The 26,959-nt window shown below is 49.8% G+C and overlaps 1 protein-coding gene across 6 annotated transcripts in view; it reads right to left on the bottom strand.

Moving 5' to 3' along the window:
* cdc42bpb (CDC42 binding protein kinase beta (DMPK-like)) overlaps window positions 1-26,959 on the bottom strand; it is a 70,987-nt gene that overhangs the window by 19,485 nt on the left and 24,543 nt on the right. For 3 of the 6 annotated variants that reach the window (XM_035414289.1, XM_035414299.1, XM_035414318.1), the window contains exons 3-20: window positions 22,028-22,111; window positions 20,423-20,518; window positions 19,018-19,166; window positions 17,954-18,047; window positions 14,363-14,563; window positions 13,394-13,642; window positions 12,617-12,857; window positions 12,308-12,427; window positions 11,991-12,124; window positions 10,549-10,791; window positions 8,600-8,710; window positions 6,531-6,778; window positions 6,180-6,285; window positions 5,889-6,013; window positions 3,862-3,967; window positions 3,148-3,210; window positions 1,043-1,191; window positions 731-828 (exon numbers count right to left, since the gene is read on the bottom strand). In XM_035414289.1, the coding sequence (XP_035270180.1) occupies window positions 731-828; window positions 1,043-1,191; window positions 3,148-3,210; window positions 3,862-3,967; window positions 5,889-6,013; window positions 6,180-6,285; window positions 6,531-6,778; window positions 8,600-8,710; window positions 10,549-10,791; window positions 11,991-12,124; window positions 12,308-12,427; window positions 12,617-12,857; window positions 13,394-13,642; window positions 14,363-14,563; window positions 17,954-18,047; window positions 19,018-19,166; window positions 20,423-20,518; window positions 22,028-22,111 (2,617 nt within the window). The remainder of the gene's footprint in view (window positions 1-730; window positions 829-1,042; window positions 1,192-3,147; window positions 3,211-3,861; window positions 3,968-5,888; window positions 6,014-6,179; window positions 6,286-6,530; window positions 6,779-8,599; window positions 8,711-10,548; window positions 10,792-11,990; window positions 12,125-12,307; window positions 12,428-12,616; window positions 12,858-13,393; window positions 13,643-14,362; window positions 14,564-17,953; window positions 18,048-19,017; window positions 19,167-20,422; window positions 20,519-22,027; window positions 22,112-26,959) is intronic. The other 3 variants (XM_035414338.1, XM_035414309.1, XM_035414328.1) reach the window with 1 other exon arrangement.

Raw genomic sequence — 26,959 nt, 5'->3', positions numbered from 1 at the left:
AAACAAGATCCGCTGCGTCTAAAGCTGGCAGTATACTCAGTAAGAACTTCAGGATTGAGAACCACCGGCGAACATGACTTTAGTTTTTGCCTTTAGTTTATCTAGCTATGCAAAAGAAGAAAAAAAGGCGAAGAAGATGGTACGTTCGCCCTCTAAATCAGAGTACGACGGAGAATGGAGAGTTTTGTCTGCATATTCGGCAAATGCGAGTTTAGACGAGGGGGTCCACTTTCTCTTATTTCCGAATGTGTGCTAGGCGTTTTGATGACTTGCTGAAACGAGTAGCACCATTCATCAAACATGCGGGAACACACAGAATTCCCATCTCTACAGAAGAGAGATTGGCGTTGACTCTCTGTACATTAGCATGTGAATTCAGCCCTCTGAACTCTCAACCGTGGCGTAACCAACTGTGATATTTGGACCAATAGCTGAGAGGGGGAGGTCAGAGAACAAGAAAGAACTTTTCGAAAAGTTCTCCCTGGAGGCCGTCGCATACTGCACCATACGAACACACGACACCGCGTCTTTTTGTTCGTCAGTTGTTCTGATTGCTTCGTTTTGCTCAAAAAGTTCTACTTCGTACGAAGTATACTGCCTACTTAACAAGGAGACTGCGCCATGAGACCTTATTCGCTTTAGATAAGCCTCTTCTGGAGTCATACAAATCTCAATGTGCTCAAGGCCAGAGCAGCAGCTCTGTTAGGGTTTGAGCAGAGCCCCTGTCTACCTTTGTCTGTCCGAGACCGGTTGTCCTCCAGTTCCTTCTTCATGCTCTCCATCTTTTCGGCCATCTCCCGGTTCTTAGCTTCAGAGTCCTTCAGCTTGCTGGAAGGGGCCAAGGAGGGGTCAAGGGTCAAACTCTACCCCAGAATTTTGAGAAATAACTTTTCTCTTATACACACACACACACACGCACTGATGCACGTGTAAACACGAACGTACACACACATGTACACATACTGACACACACATACAAACAAACACACACAGACAGACAGATACACACACATAAATGTGCATATGTTTACTCGGTGCTGACCTCTCAAAGGAGATGTTGGCAGCCTTAACCTTGCGCAGCTCTTCCTGCACTAACTGCTTCGCCCTGATCTCCGCATCCAGCGCAGACTGCAGCTCCAGCCGGGCTGACATGTCCAGCTTCTGACTGCGACGCACTTTCCACAAGGGGTCCTGGGTAAGGCAGGGGAAAGAGGGCGTGTCACAGGGCTGCAGTGTATCCCACCCACTCAGCGCTACATCATCACGACCACTTCTTCAAAGAAACCAATGAAGTCCATTAGTGGTAATGTATATGTTACACAGGGAGTGTTAAGTTACATATAGAGCGTATAGAGTGTGCATGTTACATATGGAGAATATAGAGTGTATGTATGTTACACGGGATGCACAGAGTGCGTATATGCTACGTAGAAAGCATATCGTGTGTGCATATGTTATCACAGGGAGCGTATAGAGTGTACATGTTACACAGAGTGTATAGAATGTATAGGTCACATAGTGAGCATATAGAATATAAATATTAATTATGGAGCATACAGAGTGCATATGGTGCATAGGGCACACACACAGAGCATATATCACACAGAGGGTGTATACAGTGAGTGTGTTACACAGATGGCATATGAGATGGAGAATATAGAGCTGAAAACCGCTCCAAGTGTGACACACTTTTTCTCGACCACCTTTGGAAGCACAACAGCATCTTTAACATTTAAGCCGACAGGAAAAAAGCTCTTATTTTCTCCCATGAGCTCTGAGGATTAGGTGAGAGAGATCCACAGTCATAGAGGCCATGATGAATGGTAAACTGGAAAGCTTGTATGGTATAAGTCCAGTGGCTGCTACTGCTGCAAACACGCATGCACAAATGCCCAACCAGGATACAACAGCTGATGAGGAGGAAATCTTGGATTATCACCACGTACAGGTAAAGGACCCAAGAGAAGAAAAATCACCAGCAGAGGGGAAGGAGTCAATGGCCTCGTTCTCACACACTCTACAACTTCAGTAACAAACATTACTCACAGTACAAAACGTTCACAAGCACCCAGTTTAAAATAATATATTGAGAACCTTTTAGATAAATTCTAACAAAATGAATCTACAGGGATTATACACTCATACTTTTCTTGTTTAACCATTCTTTAGAAAACAGGCTGGGTTTTTCAAGTTTAGTCCGTTGATAAATTGACATGAAAGTAGAACTCCATATATTGGTGCGGTGCAAACAAGACCTTTGAAATCCCAGAAGTGATTTTTCAGCAAGTCAGAATCACTGAACTGGCCAATTGAATGCATTGTACAAATAAACAGGCATCCTCGTAGAGCAAATCAGGGAGCAGAGAATGGAACTCTGGGGCATTCATACAGCCCACAGAAGCTTCTCTTCGTGGGAGCAGCAGACGTCATGGACTTCAGGTACCACTACATGCGATTCTGCTGCTGGCCAATGGGAATGGCAGGCCTCAGGAGTGTCCAATGACAGACAAACCAATTTGCCCCTCAGACTGAACTGGCAGCCAGAACCTTCATCTCACATGCAGAGCTGCCAATGAAAACTAAGCAATGTTGCGGTAGCCATGCAGACAGCAGATCCCCACCCACCACTGCAGGCTGCAATCGAAAGCGCATTCAAGCCTGCTTATTTCACATACATACATACATATATTTCTGTGATCAGGACTCCAACAGAAAAAAATCATTCAAATAATACCCTGTTATCTTTGCCATTTTCATAGTTATAATTTGATACCCTGCCAGTATTAAGGCCAGTTTACAGTTAGGCAATGTATGATCAGAAGATCGATATCACAATTAAACATTAGGAACTACACGTGGAAATCCTGTTGAGATATGACTCACTAAAAAGGTAAAAAATCTTAAAAAGCAGCACCACCCCCTTAATACAATGTCATAATTCCTTGAGATAACAGCTTCCTTAGTTTCAACAAAAATGGGAATTTCTTGGCAAAGGTAATCAGTTGAGCACCAGTGATTGGGACAGGGATTCAGAGAAATGCCAAGCAGCGCACGCTTGTGTCTCGCGATGAGACACCGCCCGGCCCATGGAGAATCAGCAATTTCCTCCCGTGCTGATTTGAGGAGGCAGGTTTGGGGCGCACTCACCAGCCTGTCCCCGCCATGGGGGACCATGGACCTCTGAAAGGGGATGCTTAGTCCTGAGCCTTGCTGGGGTGGCAATTGAGATTAACAAATGTTTACAAGCAACGCACACACAGGTCTGGGTGAAACAAAAGGAACCGAGCAGGATATCGGGCAGATGAGCTTGTACAAGTGACAGTACAAGTCCACTGTGGACCTCACCAGGGGAAGGCATTTAAATAAAAACTACCTCAAGTATTAGCTACACTAGAAGTGGCCTTAGGTTAAACATTCAGTGCAACCAAGCTATAAATTAGGGCTGCTATACGTTGTTTTACTCTGACTGGAAAATGTGGGAGCTCTGTTATTGCCTTTCTGATTTGACCAATATTGTTTTACCTGACATTCGAATGTTCCGTTTTGTTGCAGACAATGGGTACACATTAAAATTGAATTTAAAGAAACTGTGCTTCACCTCTAACTGTACATAAATCACCATTACTGCCACGTCACTACAATGGGGACCCAGAGGTGTTAGAAAGAAAGCTACTTCAAAACCGTCTGTCATGAGGTCTGTGCTTCCCCTTATCTATTCCCCTCTGCTCCCGCCTCTCCTCCAGTCCCTCTCAGTCACCATGACGACTGCAGCTGTCCTGAGGGCACTGCGCACGGCTGGGCGTCCTGCTGGAGTGACAGATTAATGGAAAGAGGGGAGAAAGGGGGGAGGGGTTATCTCACCATGGGTCTGGAGCCCAGGCTGGAGCTGCGGAGGGAGTCCAGCTCTTCGGTCATCTTAGAGGCCAGGGCCTGCAGGTAGCCGCGAGCGTCCTTCTCATCGCTCACCCTGCAGGGCCACACAACGCACACATTACACACACATCACAAACATCATACACATCACACACATTACATACACATCACAAACATCATACACATCACACACATTACACACACATCACAAACATCATACACATCACACACATTACACACACATCACAAACATCATACACATCACACACATCACAAACATCATACACATCACACACATTACACACGACACACTATACACCCAGCACATTACACACATCATACACATCACACATTATACACACATCACGCATCACACACATCAAAAACATCACACACAAAGTTGCTGCTGGAAGAGGTGTTGGTGGGCCAGTAGGGGGCGATCTTTCCCCTGGTCAAATACTCCCCAATGCCCCAGTGCAGTGATAGGGGCACTGTGCTGTAGGAGACGCTATCTGAAACTGTGGTCAGGACTCACGGTGGTCATTAAAGATCCCATGACACTTATAGCAAAGAGGGGATTCCCCAGTGTCCTGGCCAAATTCCCACCCTGTCCTTCAAAACCTGCCACCTACTCATCCCCCAGTGTAGCAGGTAAAAAAAAAATGAAAGCTCTCTCTCTCTCTCTCTCTCAGCTGATGTGCGGTCACTGTTCGGGCGAAAAATCATTCCATGCATCACCCAGGTGGGAGCTACATATTGGTAGCACAGAAAAAAAGCACTTTCAGTTTTCATAAAAGCACTATACAATTGTAAGGAATTATTATTATTATTATTATTATTAGTAGTACATGCCACACCATTTGTGGGGTGACTACATTAACTTTGATCTTATACCAAGAGTACCCAGCTTGGTGCTATGTGCATCACTGGTTTAGCACAGGATCCAAGACTATTTTTCTCAGGTGCTAATATCCTGTAGAAACATTAAGTGCCGTCTATGCATAAAACATTATAAAATCCAAACGTAAGACATTATTACATACCGTTATTCTATTTTTGCATTGACCATTTCATCCTAGCACATATAATTATTATACCAGCATATATAATCATAGATTACTATCACAGTGTCCAAACAGTAATGTAATCTTTCAGAAAGCAATATTTAAACTGTCAGCTCCACATTAAGTCAATATTATATTATATATATACATATATATATTATATATTTTTTTTAATGCAGGGAAACTGAAAGCAGAGTGAGTGGAATCTCCCCCACGCACGTCAGCAAACCGCAGAAAACCCCCGCAAGTGGCTAAGCATAAATCCGACATGGTGAAACATTATCAGGCCTTTTACACAACATTTTATAGTTCCATGTCTTACATCCCTGATAAACAGTCAGATTAATGGTTACTCCCCAGGGTACTGATTGACAGGCGTATTTGCACAAGTAGCCGAACATAGCTATACCGTTACTTGTGCTACTAAGAAGCTGTGGAGAGAGAGAGAGAGAGAAACCCACATGGGCGAGCAACACTTGATGGGCAGCACAGACCACATTCTGTTGGAAATGAGATTTATGTTCCACCCGCAGGTCAATTTCACGCAAACACCCCCATGATGTCATCACGCGAGCCCCCCCGCCGATTCGCCGTCCAATCTGTTTTTAGCATCAGGCTCATGCCCAGCACAGGCAAAGCTGTGTGAGAACAGGAGCTGCAGGTTAATCTGGGCACAGCAGAGTGGCGTGCGCTATGGCTAGCATGCAAAGCGTCCTCATAATTAAAAACGGTTTAACAGCGCAAATCCAGCGGAACACGCACATAGTTTAATTAAATTATGATTTCCTTTTCAGCAGATATACATCTGAGAGAGAGAGAGAAAGAGAGAGAGAGAGCTGGGAGATAACGCAGCCTTTCCGCTTCCTGCCGCAGTGTTTGTTTGGAGAGGAGGTTTGGAGGCGGGGCTTCAGCGGCAGGACACGCCCAGGGGCGTCGCCCCCACGCACTCACCACTGGATGATCTCGGCGATCTGCGCCTCCCAGTGCGCCACGCTCTCCTTCTTGGCGGCCAGGTCCTGCAGCTCGTCCTCCAGCTGCCGGTTCTGCGCGGTCAGCTTGTCCACGAAGGTGCAGAGCTGGACGGCACGAGAGACGCGGGTGAGCGTGAGGACCAGCGACCCCCCCCTCCCCTCGCGTACGGAGCCTCCTCCGTGCTCACGCACTGCCTACGCACTCCGCCCCCCCCCCCCCCCACACTCTCGCACTGGCTCCCCCCCCGCCCACTCAAACTCGCGGGCTCACCTTGTCCGACTCGCCGGTCAGCTTGCGGTTTTCCTCGGTCAGCATGGCGCGCTCGCGCTCGTACTTGTCCTTCAGGGTGCCCAGCGCCTCGTCCATCTCGCTTTGCCTGCGGGACACAGCATCGGGAGACCTCACCACACGGCGGCCCGCAGCACACAAACACGACGCGCGCGGAGTCACAGGACGATAACCTCACCGGGACACAATGCCCCCATTGTGCCCGTCTCTCAGTGTCTCATCTACGGACGCTAAGCTGTGAACCGCCGGGCGCTAGCCCCGCTTTCTCGCGGTGAGGTAGCGAGCCGTAAGGCGGGAGGGGCTGCTGATTGGTCGGGAGGCGGGGCCGCTCACCGCTCTCTCTTGGACTTCTCCAGCTTGTCCTTGAGCATGAGCAGCTCCTTGTGGAGGGAGAGCTGCTGGCCCTCTGAGTCGTGCAGCTCCTTGCGCAGGTTCTTCAGCTCCGTGGAGTGGGAGGCCTCCACGCGCACCAGCTCCTCCTCGTAGAACAGCACCTTCTTATCCAGCTCCGACTTCACCTTGGAGAGCTCCTGCTGGGTCTCCGGGCTCAGGCCCGCCGCCCGCCCGCTGCCCTGCTTCACCTGCGGGCACAGGGGGGAGACAGAGTCAGTATTTCACATTACCACGGAAACACTGCCTCACTATTAGCCAGCGGGGAGCGTAAATGAATTTATTCCTTGTTTTATTGTCAAGAATTCTGCATTAGTGTTGCGATTTGTACTTTAATGTGATATTAGCTATAGAGCCAAATTTGGCACATTAGTTGTGATGTGCCTGGGGAATATAGTGAAGAATATCAGCGAGCCCTTATAGAACTTAAAGGGCAGAAAAAGCAAAGGACAGTTGCCCTTGAAAATGGGTGTGTCCTGTTCGTGCTCTGAGCAGGCTGAGCTGCTGGAATGCCCTGGTTTTATGTTGCTGCTGGTGGGCCCTGATGGTGTGCAGAGAGCTGGGCGTGTTTGCATTGCAGAGCGTGCCGGAGCCTGCCCCCCTGCAGCGCCCTGCTCCCTCCCCCCCTGCGCTCTGAGCCAGAGAGCAGGTCGCTCAGCTATCACGCACAGCGGGGACCCTGGCTATCGCACGCAGCAGGAGCTGCACGCGCTCGCACTACTGCCCCCTGCAGGCGACTGAGCCCCTCTGCGCCGTAGCAAACCCTCTAGGGCAGCACGGAGCATGGCCCTCACTCCAAACAGCCAGCCCCACATCGCCTGGGAGAGCGCAGCACTGACCCTACACACAGGCTTTCCCACACACAAAATGCACCACTCATCCCACTGCAAGTAGGCGCCAAGTCTGAAAATATCTTATTAATAAATAACGATGTGCTGCTGTGCACCTGACTGCGCCTCTCGCTCAGGTAGCCCTGCACCAGGAGCAACAGCCGCAGCAACAAGGCCAGAAACAAAGAGCAGCAGGAGTCACCCGCAGGCCAGGGCTCCATCACAGTCAAATCACAACCGAGAATCCCTTTCGCAAACGAACCCAGTCTGTGACCTGACTGCTTTCATCCAATTCCCGGTTTTCACGCTGAATTTGCACAGCAGGGCGCAAACTATTGCTGATGAAACACACACACACACACACACACACACAGGGCACACGCGCACACACACACACACACAGAAGCACACCAGATACTAGGTCAGTTAACAAGGACACATGGCCTTGTTTAACCATCTTGTCCTGATGAAGTGGTGTCAGCTATAACGTCTGGAATGTGCATATCCAGTGCTACCGTAGCCAAATAGCTGCATTCCCATAGCTGCCTTATTGATCGTACTCTTCGCATGGGGAGTTACTGGAGCGATAATGGAACACAGAGATATTTTATGGTTTGTTTTTAATGGAACATCGCTCGATTTAATTACTCCACACAACAAGCAGAATAATTGCAAAGTACAGACAAAACCCACCTAGGGACCCCATCAGTACATATTTCATAAATCCAAGGCTCAGTTACACTGGATTTCAATGCAGATCCTCTCCCTTCGCTAATTCTACCATCCAAGCTGAGCTCACACAGAACTGGCTTCTTTCATTCACCGCCACAAGTAGCAAGACAGAAGCCGGTGCTTGTGGGTAGGTGATTCACCACAGCGCCGGTTCTCCAGGGAAATGCCATATTCTCCAACCAGATCGCTTTCCTGCAGGGACCCCGCGTGAGTGAGGCTTGAGCCCGCGAATCGGACCGCTTCAGGAGAAACTAGCTTTGGCTGCCAAGGTGGAAAATCGTTCCAGAGAGCATATGAGGAGAAGACTAGAGAGAGGAACGAAAGAGCCAGGAATGCTGTGGCTTTGTGTGGCCCCCCCCCCCCCCACCGCCCCCCGCCCCCCGCCCCCCGCCCCCCTCCCCTTCTGCAATATGAGGGCCTTTTTGGCTGGGAGGGGCAGGGGTCTCTAACCTTCAGGGTCTCCAGCTCGCTCTCCAGCTGCTTGGAGTAGCTCTCGCTGTGCTCCCGCAGCTTGCGCTCCTTGGACGCTTCTGCCTTGGCGTCTTCCAGCTGAGCCTCCAGCTACAATGGACAAGAGAGCAGTCGCGCGTTAGCACTTCCGACCCGCACACACCCCTTACGCTGCGCAACAATGCCTCCATCTGCATACGGGACAGAGGGGTCTCTGTCCACCTACTGCAGAGGGTAAACACACCTGTTACACCACATGCCCCCAAACACAAGGACAGGCTTCTTCTGAAACTTTTATGACCATTTGAATGTGAGGTTATGTCAGAAAAGCTGGACTGTACAAGTGAAGTCAAAGTCAGGCATGTTACTGAGAGGCTGCTGGAGGACATCTCTTCTCATTCTCATGAAAATGGCTCCCACACAACTGCCCCTTAACTATGCAACCCTGTGTACAGAGCCACACAAAGGCATCATTTTCCTCTGCTTTGTGTCCCTGCGTAAGTGCGTCTGTCTGTGTTTGTTGTGTATGTGTGTGTACATGTATGTGTGTGTGGGCGTGTGCATGACTGCCTGTGCGTGTGTGTTGTGAGTGAGTGTGATGGCGTGTTTTGGGATAGTGTGAATGTGTGTTGTGAGTGTATGTTGTGCGTGTTAGGAGAGTGTGAGCACTTGAGAGCGTGTTGTGAGTGTGTGTGAGCGTGTGAGCACTTGAGAGCGTATTGTGAGTGTGTGTTGAGTGTGAGTATGCGTTGTGAGTGTGAGTGTGTGCGTGTGAGCACTTGAGCGCGTGTTGTGAGTGTGAGTGTGTGAGCACTTGAGAGCGGGTTGTCAGTGTGTGGTGAGTGTGAGCACTTGAGAGCATGTTGTGAGTGTGTGTGAGCACTTGAGAGCGTGTTGTGAGTGTGAGCGTGTGTGAGCACTTGAGAGCGTGTTGTGAGTGTGAGTGTGTGAGCACTTGAGAGCGTGTTGTGAGTGTGAGCGTGTGAGCACTTGAGAGCGTGTTGTGAGTGTGTGTGAGCACTTGAGAGCGTGTTGTGTGAGTGTGTGAGCACTTGAGAGCGTGTTGTGAGTGTGAGTGTGAGCGTGTGAGCACTTGAGAGCGTGTTGTGTGAGTGTGTGAGCACTTGAGAGCGTGTTGTGAGTGTGAGTGTGAGCGTGTGAGCACTTGAGAGCGTGTTGTGAGTGTGTGTGAGCACTTGAGAGCGTGTTGTGAGTGTGAGTGTGAGCGTGTGAGCACTTGAGAGCGTGTTGTCAGTGTGTGTTGAGTGTGAGCATGCGTTGTGAGTGTGAGTGTGTGATGTGGCTGAGCATGAGTGCACGTTGTCTCCTGTCACTAGCAGAAGGAGAGCAGGGGTTAACCCTCTTGCACTCGCACTAAGAGGCAACACATTCCTGTCTGGCGTATGACTGCGAAGGTCAGTGTCGCCCATCTGGACCTGGTTAGGTGTGGAGGTCCGGGGGGAGGTCGGGGTCTTTGGCCCAGCTCAAGAGGAGGGGACGGGAGGGGACGAGGAGAGGAGGGGAGGGGAGGTGCTGCCACATTCCTCCCGTTGCCCGTGGAGACCCCATTCAGCGCCGATGCCCCCGTCTCCCGGCAGGGCTCCCCCTCCCTCAGCGGCGTGAGAGCAAGCGAAGGCAGCGCATTCCGCAGAGGGAGCACGCGCCTGGCTTTTGTCTCCGCCGTGTCACTGGGAGCGGGAGATATGCGCCTCGGGGGGAACGCCGCACAAAAACCCCCCGGACTGCGCAGACGGGAGATGTTTAGGATTCCTGGACCAGGGCGACGGGCCCTTTCAGGAGCTAACAGGATTTCTGAGGCCGTAATCCGGCCCGACGCCAGGAGCCCCCCCCCCCCATCCTTACCCCCCCCCCCCCCCCCCATCCTTACCCCCACCCCCTCCCCCATCCTTACCCCCCACCCCCCCCCCCCCCCTCCCCGGGAGCTCTACCTCCTTGCGGGCCTTCTCAGTCTTGCGGATTTCCTGACGCATGGCGTCGATTTTCTGCATGACCACCTCCATCTCCTCCTCCTTGTCGCGGAGCTGGCGGGAGAGCCGCTGCTTGTGGGAGCGCAGCTCGGCCATGCGCTCGTTCAGCTCCGAGAACTCCTGCATGGCCAGCTTGCGCTGCTGGTGCGCGTCCTTCAGCTCCTTGGTCTGGGACTTGAGCCTCTCCAGGGACTCCACCAGTTGCTGAAGCGGGGGGAAGAGCCAGCGTCAGGACAGGGGGACGGGACAGGGGGACGGGACAGGGGGATGGGGGTGGGGGGCGAGGAGGGCGGGGAGGGCACTAGCACGCTCGGGCCGGCCGCAGAGGCCTCGGGGTTACAGTGACACTGCTCCCCGCTTCCCAGTGCGTCTGACAACCCACAGGCGACGACCCAGAAGCGCACAGGCTTTGAAACGCGGATAAAAGCAAATGGAGGGATCGCATGGAAGCAGAACACCAGGCCTTCCCTGTCGAGTGCCACCATCTGTTACACAAATGTGAGCCTCCTGCTATGGCATGTGGGGTTTGAAAAAACCAAACTGCCTTGAGCAGAGTAACCAAAACTACAGTGGTACTGCCTCATTTCATAATGGCACAAACAGGGAGGCATACAGATATGCACATAGAGCAGGACCCAGAGGCCATACAGACAAATGAGGAAACAATGTCTTACTAAGAGGTCAGCAGACTCACATACACACTGACTCAGGCACGTACGGCTGGAGACATTCAGAAACAAGAAGGCATATTAGCATATTAAGGCAGGAATGTGGAACTGCATATGGGCACAATAAACACTACATCACTGAATAGTCACAGAGAATGCACACAAATGAACCATACCCATAACAACACAAAAACCCTGCATCCACATTTAGGTAAACCAAGGCTTAAAGTGGACATTTAGGACAAACAGCTATAGTAATCTTATTACCATGCAACGTCGTGAATCGTTCTGCATTTAGAGCTAATGAAATGGTGACGCATAGTTCTCATAAAGGGTTCCTTTTTCTCCAGACAGAATGAGACCAAATAAGTTGATAAGAAAAGAGGGCAAACAAGCCAAACCAGGACTGGCTGCATTTCGATACTTGGGCAGCTGTCAATAAGGCATTCATACTATAATGAGTGAACACGATTGCATACCACAGTGAGTAAACAAGTCATCATCAGGGAGTTTGGGATTTTTACAGCTAGTCACAGGGAGAATTTGGCCTTATAACAGTAGTCCTCACAAACCAAGTCAGTTGGAAGGACTGTTAAGTATTTGGCGCAATGCACATATTCCATATTTCAAACATGCACTCATCATTTTCAATACTTTCTAGTGATTCCCAATACACTCTGACCTGAAAATACTACCTAACAGTTTCACAGTGGGCACGATGCAGAGAGGTTATACCTTGTGGATGTCTTCCTTCTCCTGCCTAAGTGCTTTGACCTGCTTGTCGAGAGCCTTCAGTTTCGAGGAGGAGCTTTCGAAGTCCTGCCGAAGAGTGACCGCCTCCTCCAGCTGGTGCTCCAGCCGGTCGGAGTCTGCAGGACGAAGAGCGGCCATGAGCTACGCGCAGGTTAATCAGAGCCCCGTTAAGGCCGCTGAAGCTGCTTTAATGAGCCTGTGCGTCTCCCTCATGACTGCCTGAGTCAGCCCTCGGGCCAGATCAGCTCGTGTGCGCTTTACGGATGGCGGGGTCTCCTGACGACGGCCCGGCGGCTCACCTGCCAGCTTCTTCTTCAGCCGCTCGATCTCCTCGTTGAGCTTCTTCATCTCCTTGTCCCTGCTGGCCGTGCCCACCCCGCGGCCTGACCCGTGGAGAGACTGCACTGCCTGGGTGGATTCTGGGGAGGGGCGGGGGGGGGTCAACATGTTACACAGAGCAAAATGTGCCATTTCCATGTGTGTGGAGGGAGACACATTTGGTTAGGGTGCACGTTTCAGAGGTGGACCCTGTTTAGTGGTTGGCATGAGGGGGCTGAGGTGTGAGTCACGTGATTGGGGTGTGGGAAGCGGTCCAGGGGGTGGGGTACCTTGCAGCTTGCGGCTGAGCTCCAGCTTCTCCTGCTCCAGCCTCTTGATCCTCCTCTCGAAGGCCTCCACCTGCAGGCTGTTCTCCGCGTCCCTGGGCACGTCCCCCTCGGGCCCCGAGCCGTCGGCCCCCTGCTGCAGGCTGCCGCGGTCCGAGAAGCAGCTGTCCGTGGTGTACGTGAAGCCCACGAAGGGCAGGTGCTGCCCGGAGAAGCCGGTGTGGGACACTGGGGGCACGATGTCCTGGAGCACAGCACAGCTGGAGTCAGTCATGCGAACTGTACAGGCCCCACGTCACAGGGACATAACACTCCTATTTATATCCATATAACTGGTGACAATCTATATCGAACACTGAAAGCAGAATAAGTGAATGCAGAAATCACTTCAATGAGTCAGCAGCGCTAGGCTGGTGAGGGCATCATTTGTTAAACAAATGTCAGTCTCCTGGGGTAGCAATGCTGGGCTTTCAGAAATCAAAGTGCCTGTAGTTAAGCTATTTGACAAGAGCTAAATTTGCTTAGTGTACGTTTGACTGGCAGAAAAAGAAAAAGAAAAACAACTTTAACTGGGTGCTGGCTGTCAAGTCCCACACATACAGAGGCCCGCTTTATCTTTGCCGGTCTCTGTCATGTTTCGTGCCCTGCATATCCGCTTTTATAATTTTTTTGTTTTTGTTTTGCTTTTTAAAACATATGAAGGGCTTTTTGCTCCCATACCAAAAAGCACTGAATTCATATAGTTACGTAAAAACAGAAAGACGGGATGGAGACACACACCGGGTTTTTGAGGACATCGTCGTCCACGTCGAAGTTGGAGGTGTCGGAGGGGGAGCTGACGTCGGGGATGTAGGGCGCGCCGGTGTTGCGGATGTTGTCCCAGTCGATGCCGCTGAAGAAGGGGTGCTTCCTGAAGTCCTCGATGCCGTTCTGGCCCAGCCGCCGCTCCCGGCCGCAGATCAGCCGCTGGATCAGGTCCTTGGCGTCCTCCGAGACGTCCGCGATGTGCGAGGGGAACTGGAAGCGCTCCTGGAAGAGGCGGGGGGGGGGGGGGGGATGTGTGAAACCGCCCCAGTCTTCCTGACTACCTTCTCACGCATTTCAAACTATGTTCAAAGGTGTCCCCTCTGCTCCGGCTCTAGTTAAAACGGTTGTGGGTCTCCGAGGAGACAGAGGAATCTACCTGGGGAGTGCGTTTTATTCTGCGTTTTTTAAGGACCAGCCTGCGCTAAAATACTGCTGCTGCCAGCGGGTTTTACTCGTGCTCCAAACGAACCCTCCGGCTGTAAAAAAAAGAAGAGAACCTTCTGGGGCCCACTGTGCACAAGTATGGCACAACAGTGAAAGCACTTTGATGCGTTTCTCCGCTTTAGTACATTCCATTTTCGCAAATAAAAAGGCTAGATAAATTCTCCGTTATCGGCCAATAACTTCTACGAGAACCAGCTCGCACTGCTATAGTTCAGTGGTGGTGAGGCAGTTCTTTCTACAAGGTTCGCTGGCACAATCAAACAAAATAAATATTTATGTTTCCATCAAACTATCCTCGAGAGGCTTAGAGTGGACGCAAATATGGAAGGTATCCCAAAAGCACAGAGGCTGAACCACAAAATAAACCAGTCCTGGTTGGTATGGTTACCGAGAGTAGAGTTTATCAGAAAGACCACAGAAAGAAGAGTAAACACAACAGGCCAGCGGCGCGGCGTGCGTCACGAGCGGGCTGAGGAGGGCAGCCGCCACAAGACGTACCTCGTGGTTCATGATCTTGCCGTAGGTCTCCACCAGCGACTCGGCGTAGAAGGGCGTCTCCCCGTACAGCATCTCGTACATGCACACCCCCAGGGACCACCAGTCGCACTCGGGCCCGTACTTCCCCATGCCGTCCTCCATGGCCTGCAGGATCTCCGGGGAGATGTAGTCCGGCGTGCCCACGGCGACCGACGACTGCACCTGCGCACGGCGAGAGGAGGAACAAAACTGCAAAGCCGCTCTTCCACACACACACACACCTCTCAGGCAACTTCAATTCAGTCTAGACAAGGAGTCTAAGAACAGGTGAAATATTAAACACAAATCCTCTAGGATTTCCTTATCAAGATTCCATCCCAGCAGCAAATGAAAATCTAAATTTGATGTGACTGACATCTTGGGAAAATGCAGAGATAGAAGGTCCCACTTTGTGGAGAGAGTGATTGTTATACAAGCTCAGACACCTGACAGCTTGTATTTTCCTGAAGTCTGAAATGATGGATAGCAGTCCATGGATTTAACAGGTACCAAATCTTTTGTTTTGCAATACAGAAAATAATTGCTTGCCATCCAGGTAACATGTTAGACTGAATCTACTTTTTATCTGACAATGTTATGTTTTGACATTTTGCACAATGTTACACGAGATGGAAACTGCTGGCGTTGCCAATTTGTCTCCAAGGTCAATATTATGCACATTATTAAAAAGCTGGACATCTTATGATTTCTACTGCTACTTGAGAAAATTAGCATGGAAGGGGATATATGGATAGGTGGAATATGCATATATCCATTCACGTGTGAACTGATACCTAACTAGCAAGCTAGCCGCCTAGCCAGCCAGCAACAAATATCAAATTTCATCATCATCATAATCATCATTAAGTGAATAGGACAGTTGCTCCATTAAAAAAACAGGCTCAAAAAAGTATCTACCCATCCAACCATAAAACCGAGGCAAACAGAATGAGCAGTCATTCATCCCTCATGAAGAAGCACGGCCATTCATTCCCTTTAGTTATCTCGCTCAGTTCGCACCATCTTGGGAAAGGCACACAGGTGTTGGTGCTGTCTTTGCGCGTGCTCTGTCTAATTGTCTTTTATTACTTTGGACCAGCGATGGCAAATTCCTTTTCTGCGGCTCAGATGCCGAGGATGCCGGTGGGTCTGTCCGCCACTGTGACCACTACAGAACACCAGCGGCAGCTAATTTGAGAGCCTGCGGGCAGGTCTTTAAATATGTCACTCGCAATGATGTCATCTGGCTTAAAAACAATGTTTCAGTATAAACAGGGTATTTTTAGAGGACATAAATGCGGCCAGATGCGGTAGATGTAATATTTTTGAAGCGGAGGTTCGTAATCCTAGTCCTGGAGAACAACAGGGTCAGATGGTTTTTGTTTTCATCTTAAAATCAACAAACAATAATCTCATGAAACCAAGTGAAGCTGACTGTGGTCTCCTTTAACTGATAAATTAAGGACCCAGTGACAATGAAAATCTGCATGTCCCGTGGCTGTCACTGACCATGGTTAAGGAGCCCTGATTCAAATATAATTACAGCACTAAAATGGCTTGTTGTGTTTTGGCTACAAGCGCAGCCCTTTTCCTCAACAATACCCTGACCACACTGACAAAACCCCCTAAGCTACTGAGTGCACAACAGGCACAACAAGCGTGACACAGACAGGGAAGGGTTCTGTCACCAGCTGCGCAGGCAATGCAGTCCTTCTACACAATGACTGCGCAGCTCAGCTCTATTGAATGTAGGGCACCATACAACATTACACCCCCCCCCCCCCCGCCCCCCCGACAGTTCTGCAGAGCCTTTGATGTCCACATTATATTAGTACAACAGAGAATACTGTTCCCTTCCATGCAGATTACAGTCATTAAATTATGAATGGGATTCCAAACATATGCTATAAAAAATGTGCCTTCGAGTGCTGTTCATCAGCCAGGACAAGCTGGGAAAGGACATGATCACAGAATCCTACACTGTTATTGCGATGAGTAAGAAAATGATACGGTCAATTTAATTCAATTAAAAGCATTACACTGACAATTTCCAGGCGCCGACTATGACGAGGTCAGTGCTTCTTAAACTGCGATGCTCAAATTCAATTACGAATCCTTCGCCAAAAAGCCTAACCGGTGTTGACGCGCAGCCTTGGAAATAGAGCAGCGCAGTAGGATGACTATATCCACGCCCAGAGCATTTTACTCCAGCGGTTCCTCCCATTGCAAGGTCCGGGGAGTAGCTCCTGGGAGACGGCCGCTCCGTCACTCTCCTGGGAAGTCCCAGCAGGTAGGAACGGGCTGTTTGTGTGGTCGGGGTGCTAAATCAGGGAAAGGTCGGGGTTGACAGCTAGTACCGCTCAAGTGTGGGCGGCCGAGGCCCGGGTCAGCCAGGAGACAATGCCCGAGCTCCGACACGCTCCCCTCTCGCTCTCGTAAAAACGGCCCCGAAATCAGGGCCTGAATACAAATTCACGCACTTCATCAAGGGGACAGCTTTATCCTCCTCTCTAGCTAACCGGTTTAAATTTTTTTTTTTTTTTGCCTTGGCAAGACATCCTTTTAAAATTCAAGCCACTGGATGAACAAAAATAAAGACTGCTGCAGGGTTTGTGGTGACGTTCGCCACCAGAAAATCCTTCCAAAGTTCGCAGAGAAAGATCAAGAACAGCACACCCTCCCATATGTCAAATAAACTCAGGCAGCTCCGGCACGGAGTGGGGAAACTCTCATGAAATAGAGCTCTAAACCACAGCTTTTCCCATCAGCCCTTGTTATAATCTTCACTTCCTGCCGTGGTGTAACACAGTCATAAACCCCATAACAATACCCCCTTTAAAGCCCTGCATCGGCCTGAAGGGTCAAGACCTGCAATGTGCCGTGGTCACATGACTCTCGTGCCTCTCCTGCCCTTTCACATCAGGAGGAAGTCTCCAATCTCCGCTTTGTGTTGTCATGTTCTCAAGGTTCAAAGCAAATACGAGTACAACTGTAACTGACAAGGTACAGGTGCTGTGAACAGCACAGACCTCTAACGTGTCACAGCTGGACATTACTACATAGTTTGGTTGTAACACTTAATTATTTTAGCATTTGGAGCCCATCTGTGGTCCAAATGTGAACGTGGACCATCATGAACTCCTCAGCATGAAAATCAGCTCTCTGTACTGGGCTCAGTGTAAATGCCCGCTGGCTCGGCCCGTATCTCTAACTGACCAGCTACGCATTCTAAAGAGGGAGGCGACTTTCACCCACTCCATTCCACACTATCAGTCCTCCCTGCTGACTCACAGCTGCTTACAACAACAACTGCCTTATACATTAATGATGTGCAGGTCTAATGGAGCGGACTCAAACTGAGCCTGGACTTTCTCACTGTCACAGAAATGAAAGAAATAACTGCTTTTACTTGTATGGGGTTTATACTTGATGGAATCGTGTCATATCTGAAACGCTTGTCTACTTGGGTTTTTGTAAACAGAGCTAAAGGCTCCAGTTTGCCAGTCGTCAAAGGTGAACTCTTCCCGCCCTCTCACAGTGGTGCTGGGGGCAAAGAACCCCGGAGATACTTACTGTTCCATCGTCCATCATCTTCAGACAGGACCCAAAGTCAGCCAGGCGGATGTGGCCGTTCATGTCCAGCAAAACGTTGTCTGGCTTGATGTCTCTGAAAGCAGACAGACACCAGCCCATCAGCAAATGAACACACTCTTTAAGAGAAACCAAAATTACAAATAAACCTTAACTCGCAGTTCCAGGGTTGGTTATTTTCACAGGAACGTGAACCTCGGGAGTTGTCACTGAGCAGCGTTATACCATCACTGTACGCATGCCGCAGCACCTATCAGTTATCATCAGAGGAACTCTGACCTACTTTTCAAAAAACATCTCTGAACTGCGCAGAACTAACTAGCTGCACGATTGTTAGCCTGGTGCTCCTTTTATTTTTTGTTGGAGAAAAAGCAGGCCTCGCCATCTCTCCCCCTGCCCACGACCCGCGCCGGGAGGGACAGATTCCACACCGGCCGGGCCCGCGCTCGGACAGCCCGCCATTGTTGTGCTCTCCCGTCCTCACACACCCCGGTTAAGGGGGGGGGTCAGTAGGGGAGGGTGTCCTGGCTGGAGGCCACACACATTCCCTTCAGTACAGTACCGCTGGCACAGTGCACAGCGACAGGGCGGAAACAAACACGCCACGCTACAGGAGCTGGAGCCGGACCCAGGCAGAGGGACCTGCTGCACCACATTCAGCCATTACACACAAACCAGCTCTAACAGCTAGAGAGGAGGGGTGTCATTATCCTCGGGGGGTGACTGCATGTTGTCGTTGAGCATGCTCAGTCTGCCCCTGAGCCGGCGTGCGACAATATGGCGGTGGGGGGGGGGGGGGGCAGTAAGCTGGCTGCTCTTCCTGCGGCTTCAGGATGTGCTTCCTTCCGCTCTCCGCAGGTAGGAGGAAGTGAGGATCATCTGGTTTACACAGACAACTCTTCCACTGTAAGTGCTTCAAGGAAGAGGCCTCTGTGACCTCGTCAACCCCTCTGCTATCATGACAACATCCGTCACCAGACCCTAATTTAGCCTACACACCCCACCCCCCCAAACCACAACTCAGACTCCTCTGTAGAGCGCCTCACCTGTGCACATAGTGTTGTTGATGGATGGAATGGATGGCCAGAACCATCTCTGCCACATAGAACTTTGCCATGTCTTCCGGAAGCCTGTCTTCAAACTTGCTGAGCAACGTCAGCAGGTCCCCTCCAACATAGTAGTCCATAACTAGGTACTGCAAAAGAAAACAGAGAATAATACATTTCCAGTCTAAAAAACATTTAAACAAAGCACCTATTCATTTTCAAATGATTTGTATCTGTGACGATATTAAGGGTTAGGGTTATCAAAGTGTAATCATATTTTTACACTACAGCTGGTTGAGGCAATACCCTTAAAGGCAAACAAAAGTGGAGCACCAGTGAACATTTTTTTCCAAAGAGAAAATGTGCTCAGAAGCTGAAAAACTTAGGAGCACACTAATGCACCCCAATTAGAGGTGTGCCTAAATTATTTTTCTAGTTAGCGGTTTCTAGCATGGTTACAATTGGATACCGAATGTAGACAAAAAGCGTTTCAGCTGGACAGTCTGACAGCCCCGGCGGAGGACAACTTGGGAGATTTTTGGGACACAAATGACATGACCAAAGCCATCCATCACATAAGCATCTGAGCATGACAGAGAGAAGGCTGCAGTCACTGTGGCAGTGGTGTTAATACTTAATGGCTGGACAGGACACAGCAGTCATGGGTCCGAGCTGCCCTGGAGCGCAGTGACAGAACAGAGGAAGCTCTATTATTAGCCGGTGTTCCCCCTTAGGAACTGGACACACCCCCAATAATAACGCCACCCAGGAACATAAGCCCCCATCACAGGCACCTTGTGGACCAGAAACACAGGGCACAAGGTCATCTCCACACACCATCCCCCGCCACAGAATAGGGGGGGGGAAGCGGGGGGGTAGGATAGTCTAATTCTGCTGAACTCTCAGATACAGTATTGTAATTTACTGTGGAGCCAGCACACAGTAAACATTGCTGGACTGTGTTTTAGTGTGAGGGAAAGCTAGAAACAAAAACTTCAATCTGAAGACACGAAGCTGAAACGGCATTAGCGTAGCCTCGCCATTTATCAGGAAGGGCTCCCTGTCACAACATGCTGGGACTGCCCGCCATGACAGTGAACAGCAAGACGAGTTTTCCGAACTGTACAATAATCAGTCTCAATAAAGACTGAGGAAAAAAAAGCCAAGGGATAGTCTTTCTGGCTTTGTGGTCAAGTCAATGCATGGTTGCAGAAATTAAAATGATAAATTCATAGGACTGAGCAGACCAAACACTTTTATTGTTATGCAGTATCAGATTTTCTTCTTAAGTAAGACAAATGATGTCACATGACTAAGCAGAGGGATGTCCAACCTGGGCACTGTAAAATAAGGATGAGAGCTGAACATTACAGAAGGGCAGCATTCATTGCGGCCCGGCCCTTACCAGGAAGTTGTCGTCCTGGAAGGCGTAGTGCAGCGTGGTGATCCACTGGCAGTCCCCGTTCACCAGAACGTTCCTCTCCTCCCGAAAGCAGGCCGTCTGGAGGGGAACAGCAGCGGGTCACGTCACATGCACACACGCGTGTGCGCGCGCTCTCGAACAGCGCCGTCGCTACGCGTCCGCCGGGTCTCCTCAACCGCGTTTCCACCGCCTCTCGCTTTCCTGACCCGTCACCCACGTCACCCGTCACCGCAGGCCCAAGGAGCCCATTATCGCCGATCAGATCAAGCGAAGACGCAAACCCTGGTGGCAGGGAGGGTTACTCCCACCCTCACATCATGCAAACCAGTCGCACACATAGAAAAGGTCCAGTGTTAACCTCTCTGACATTACTGTGACACTTTCGGTACACTTGCCAGATACCATGCCTGAGAACGGCTCACATGGAGTGGTATTTATTCATACATACTGCAGTGTGTATTTTTCAGCAGTAAATTCATATGTGGAGACCCTTGCTCAAAGTTAATCTGCACCCTTCTGTTTATAAGCTCAGTTCCACATCCACTGCTCTGCACGTCCGCCCTCGCCTCATCCCGAAAACTGGCTTTAGTTAACTCTCCATCCAGACCCCCTATATGCTTAATCCACCACTGCATTAGCTGTGTTAGAGCACCCACCGACACACACATAGAAGTATAGCCCACCACTCGATCACCGTCATCCCTTAACTGATAACATGAAAAGCTGGATCGCATTATTCAGCTGCAATATACAGAGGCGAGCAGATCAAAAACAGTGACGGGATGACTAACGCTGGAGCGGCTCTGAGTTGTGCAACGGCAACGCTGGAGGATTGAGGGATTAATGATCAACTCGCTGTTGACAAAAGGTCTCCTGACATTGCGGTGGTGCAGCACTGGATGCCTGCGAGCGCCTGTCACACCGACAGACCTGACTGCGGGGAAACTAGGTCGAGTCGAGGAAAATAAGAACTTCCGTCTCTGGCAAGGGGTTTTACCAGTGCACAGCAGCACAGCAACACAGTCATACTCATGTACGAACATCACATCTTACCTTATAACAAAGGTTCAATATAAAATATAAAGGTAAATATTCCAAAACATTTGAAATTTGATCTTAAGACTTTCATTCATATGAGTGTTTTTGCTTTAATGCAAGTACCATTCCGAGATTTATATTTGCTGTTTTTTACCCCCATAAAGCATTTCTGTGCAAATGTAGCACTTAGACTGAATGGAAAATAAGCATATACTATAACAGAAAATATGATTTATATTCACAATGTGTTTAACTGCATCAATCATGTACTTAGTTAAATTTAAATAGACATTCATAGCATAACCATATAATATAATGTTTTCTGAAACCCTGGGGCTAAACCACATGACCGCGATAATGACCAGCGTAAAAAAAAAAACATTCTACAAGCAGCCGAATGTGGGCCTAGGATCCCAGGCAGGCAGAGGGAGAAAGAAAATATTATAATATTATTTCTCCCTCTGCCTGGTTGGGTTCCTATTCTGCTTATCAGCTACAGGACGGGGGTAATCGCAGTGGGTTTTTAAAAAATAAATCTCACTCCCTTACTTCAGCTCTCTTCAGCATCTCCCATTTGTTCAGGATCTTCATTGCATACACTCGTTCTGTGTTTTTCATTTTCACCACGGCAACCTAAAAAGGAAAGAAAGGGAGGAGGGGGAGGGGAGGAAGAAGCGAAAGGCTCAGGTCACATGATGCATAAATGATCAGTGGCCTGCCATTTCAGGGCTTTAGATTAAGATGCAAAGGATTTGAGCTTCATTTTATTTTTATCCCAGCTTATTTCAGCCTCGTTTCCTCTGGTTCGTGTGTGTTTTTTTTTCTCAATGGTTCTCTAAAGACCACTGACAATGGCTGGCCAATAAGAGGATCCAGAGAGATGTAGTATTCATCATGTGCTAACACAGCTAATAAATCTCTGCTGAACTAAAAGCACCAGGGTCAATGCCATGCAAATTACACTTTTACTGCTAAATTGCCCACAGCAATAACTTTTACAAACAACTTTTCAGTGACAGAGCAATAGCTCTCTTCATTGTGTAAGAGAAGTAGTATTATGACAGAAACTGCACTGTGACTCATGGAAATACAGGAGGGGGATCACAGTCTAAGGACAGAGCCAGAGGAGGAGGGGCTAAAGCTCCCACAACAGTCAACAGCTCCGCCCCCCCCCCCCCCCCCCCCCATCCCGTGCACAGGGCCCACACCCGTGAAGGGTTGATTTCAGTTTGCTCAGACTGACACACCTAGAGAGAGACGAGGCCGTCTGAGTTCTGCCTGTTCTGAGCTCGTCATAAGGACCGAGGGCAGGGGTCTCTTAGCCTCTCAAGCTCACAGAACTACAGTCCCATTTCTCCATCGTCACATCCACAATCACTGCACACAGCTTCCATTACCGTGAAAACGGGCAAACCCTTCCACTACAAACAGAATACATGACAGACAACCTTACTGCCTGGCACTCACAGCAAAAGAATGGACACATGGCTACCACGCTATCACCAACAGTGAAAGCCAGTGAACCCAGAACCCAAAAATGTGAAAAGAATCCTTATGACCACAAAACGAGGCCAGGGACTTGACCAGCCACCACCAAGGCAGACCGATTCGGCACAGCGAGGAGTTCTCCGGGACTCTGCGGTGTTTCCACTAACTCACGTGAGACTGCCTTTGCGTGAGGCTGGGAGACCAAGTGGCTTTTGTCATCTTTACGACTCCGAAATTTGCTGGAGGCGGCCGGTGCGGGGTTAAGGGCCCCATTCAAACGCAGTGCTGAGGGGCCCAGCTGTGCAGGGAGGAATCCTCAGCAGAAGAGAACAGCCTCGCACAAACTGCCCACTCCTCACCAGGTCCATTCAGTCAGGGACACACAACACGGGTCTGATAGGACAGACAGAGGCCTGGCACTGTGAGAGAATCAGTCCTCAGCCACCTATCCCCATTGGCCAGTTCCCCCGGCTCTGCTCTCCCAAATGCCCGTGTTACCTGCATCCCAGCAGCTGGCTGTAATGCTCTGAGAACAACGTCCATTTAGGTGATGTCATCCGACTCTCATCACCAGCAGACACCTCTTCTTTTAAGTGGTAGCAGCTATCAGCTCATGTCACCGCTGAAAAATGATTCTGAGTGCACTTTCCTTAATCTGTTTGAGTCTAGCTGGGGTTTGTGGAGGGCCAGAGTGTCTCTACTGTCACTGGACATTAAGGCATCCCCCCATTGCCTGACTTACTGCTCAACAGGAGACTGCATTAACACTCTACTTTGTGCCATTCTTACTCATTAAGGTTCAGTTTCAATCAGCAGGAGATTCTACAGAAAACCGGTCACCAGTCTGTTAGTCAACTATTAACATACCAGGCGTGCCATGAGTGCTGGCAAAGCCAGCCAAAGTAGGCCTGTTTGCCCTCAGCACAATAACACAGCTATAAAAAGTCTAATAATACTAATTCTGACTCCTAGCCAAGCAGAACAGTCATGTGCATCTTAAAATGATAGTTGACACAAGAAAGTTAAACATTTCTTCATGTACACTCAATCTTTAACATTATTTTATGAAGGTTAAAACAATGAAAGTACTAGCATTAGGGTTTCAGCCCACAACATACACCACTGAAGCACAGCACACTTGTTGAGTGATATCACCTATTAGTTAAGGACTGCTACTAGGGTTTAGGGTCAGTTCACCTGAAAAAACGAGCCAGAGTTAGCAGCAACACAGCATCAGGCTTCAGACTTGAAGATGTTACGCAATCAGGCTCTTCATCCGTGCATGAAGAAACACGCTCACAAGCATGCGTAAAATCAACTATCAGTGCAGTACCTCCCCACACCAGATAACTGACCTCATTACAAAAACAAGCTGAACGCTGCTTCTGCTGTGAATCACTTTTTTTTTTTTCCCCCCTCTCTTTTTCCTCCTTTCCTTTTTTAGACACAGACCAAGACGGGGTCAGCCCGTCCTGGTTCTCAGCCCAGAGCCAGTCGGAGAGGTCCGTCAGAGGCCCGAAGCGCCAGGAGACACCGCTCACGTGTTCCAGCAGCGCACACGGGGTCAAAGGGCACATCCACCAGAGCCATACAAGCCAATGGCATTCGTGCGCTGTGTTCAAATGGGGCTGTTTAACATTCAGAGGAAGGCTAGCGCTCAGCAAGCGAGAGAGCAGCGTTAGCAGCAAAGTGCCTGGGCACGTAAAGCGGCAGGGTTACATCTGGAGTAAACAGTCAGGAAGGCACACTGTCGAATTCGTAAAATCTGAAAACGGCGCACGAAGAGGACAAGAAAACAGACATCAAATACGCATAATAAAAAAACAAGCATTGAGCAACTGGGGAATTTCAACCGAAACATGACAGGCTTTTATCTCTTGCACGGTTGAGTCGAAAACAACACAGCAGTTGAACATTCATGAAAAGTGCTTAAATTCAGAGGCCAATACGAGCGCTGGTAAACTCTGCATGACAGGGCGCAGCGCAGAATCTGGCTCAGGGCTTCATGCGCAATAAAGCACGCGGGACAATGCAGTTCCCCATCCGCCGACAAAACAAGCCGGGTCAGGAAAGCCACGATCGGCCACTCCGTACAAACACCGCCGGGGGGGAAGTGAGCGGCGTTGTGTTAAACTCGAACCCGCAGCCCCCGCTCGGTTCGGCCGGAGCGCTGGGAGAGCGGATTCTGGAACGGATACCGGAGAGCGTAGGTAAGAAAGGGCGTAATAAATTACACGGGGTGTTTTTCTTGGTGGAAGGGCAAGGGCAGGAGGAAGCAGTGCGGCGCGCTGGACTCTGCACAATGTCAGGATGTGGATCTGGAGCGGCGGAGCGGCGGCCTGGGCCTGGGACCGGGCCCTCCGCAGAGCCAGCGCGGCCCACAGGAGGGCCGTAAGGAAGCCCGCCTCTCTGGGCCTGAGGGGGGAGGGGGGAAGGAACTGAGACCCCAACCGAACCCCTAAATCAGTCAGCCCCCTCCCCCGCTCAGAGAGGACCCCCGTGCACCCCCTAACCCGGGCTGTGTGCGGAGAGCCTGGGCATCGCACTGGCTCAGTGCGCCCAGCGTTCAGCTTCGCTGTGTACAGAAGTGCCACACACTAACGCTGGCGTTCAGCTCTGCTGTGTACAGAAGTGCCACACACCAACGCTGGCGTTCAGCTCTGCTGTGTACAGAAGTGCCACACACTAACGCTGGCATTCAGCTCTGCTGTGTACAGAAGTGCCACACACTAACGCTGGCGTTCAGCTCTGCTGTGTACAGAAGTGCCACACACTAACGCTGGCATTCAGCTCTGCTGTGTACAGAAGTGCCACAAACCAACACCGGTGTTCAGCTCTGCTGTGCTCAGGAGTGGCACAAATCAACACCGGAGTTCAGCTTTGCTGTGTTCTGAAGTGGCACACACCAACACCGGCGTCCAGCTTTGCTGTGCTCGGTGTAGCGGGAGGGGGTCCAAATGCGCCAGGCCTCGTCCACGAGGGTTGGCGGCATTTCCGACTCCACGCAACAATAAGACACAACGCTCCTCTGTCCCCCTTCCTCTCCCGCCTTCCTGCTCCGCATGCTTTCAGCAGGAAGACAACATCAGTCACAAACAGGATATTTGGACTGAGCGCTTATCTGGGATATTTATCCTGTAACCCAAAGCCACAGGAACTCAGAGGGGGTGGAGCCGACGGGCTCAGCGCACACAGCCTACTCCCGAATCAGATGGGCGAGACCAGGAGGAAACCCAACCCCAAGAATAAAAAAAAAAAAGGCTATAAAAAATAAAAATGTGCAGGCCCCTTTCACCTACAAAATGGTTTCTTCCATTTAGTGAGCGAACAGGCCTGATTAAGATGTTTCTAAATCAAATATTGTATTTTTTATTGTGTTTTTCACACATGCTCAAATACTCCAGTGGCATTTAAGTTAGGAATTTCTATCTAAAAATCTATTTATGCACATAATTGGAATAAAATATGAAAATAAAGCAGAGTGAATTATAAACAAACTGATTGAATGATGTGTACAGTAGCTTCCACTGTCAAGGGCACAAACTGCACAGCTCTGTTTTTCACAGCAAAGTCTCAGCCAAACCACACAATGAGTGGAACTTAAAAATAACTTTCCCCACTGTTGTCACAGAGTGGTGTTTTTTTCACCCGTCTAAAAGAAACATATGACAGGGCAAGGTTCTCCCTTGCGTATGAGAACCCACATCATCTGTGAAGGGAAATACAATTCTGTCATTTCCCTCTCAAGTACAATATCCCTTTCCTGCACCTGGAAGAAGTGCTGTATGTCTCCCCTCTGCCACCCTCACCCAAATCCATAACTATAGTGCTTTGCCGTAGTGCCCACAAGGGGCAGCAATACAGGGCTCTCAGTGATGAGGACGACATACACCCCTCGAGTTCCCCCAACAGATCAGCTACCAGAAAGCACAACAAAACCCAGAAAACTGGAGCTACCAAAATCAACAGAGAAGCTTCAATGCTTCGAGAAGA

Source organism: Anguilla anguilla, chromosome 1 (genome assembly GCF_013347855.1).
Source record: "Anguilla anguilla isolate fAngAng1 chromosome 1, fAngAng1.pri, whole genome shotgun sequence".
In the NCBI taxonomy this organism is placed as follows: Eukaryota; Metazoa; Chordata; class Actinopteri; order Anguilliformes; family Anguillidae; genus Anguilla; species Anguilla anguilla.
Note: the sequence above shows the minus strand (reverse complement) of the source record. Positions and strands in the feature narration are given on the sequence as shown.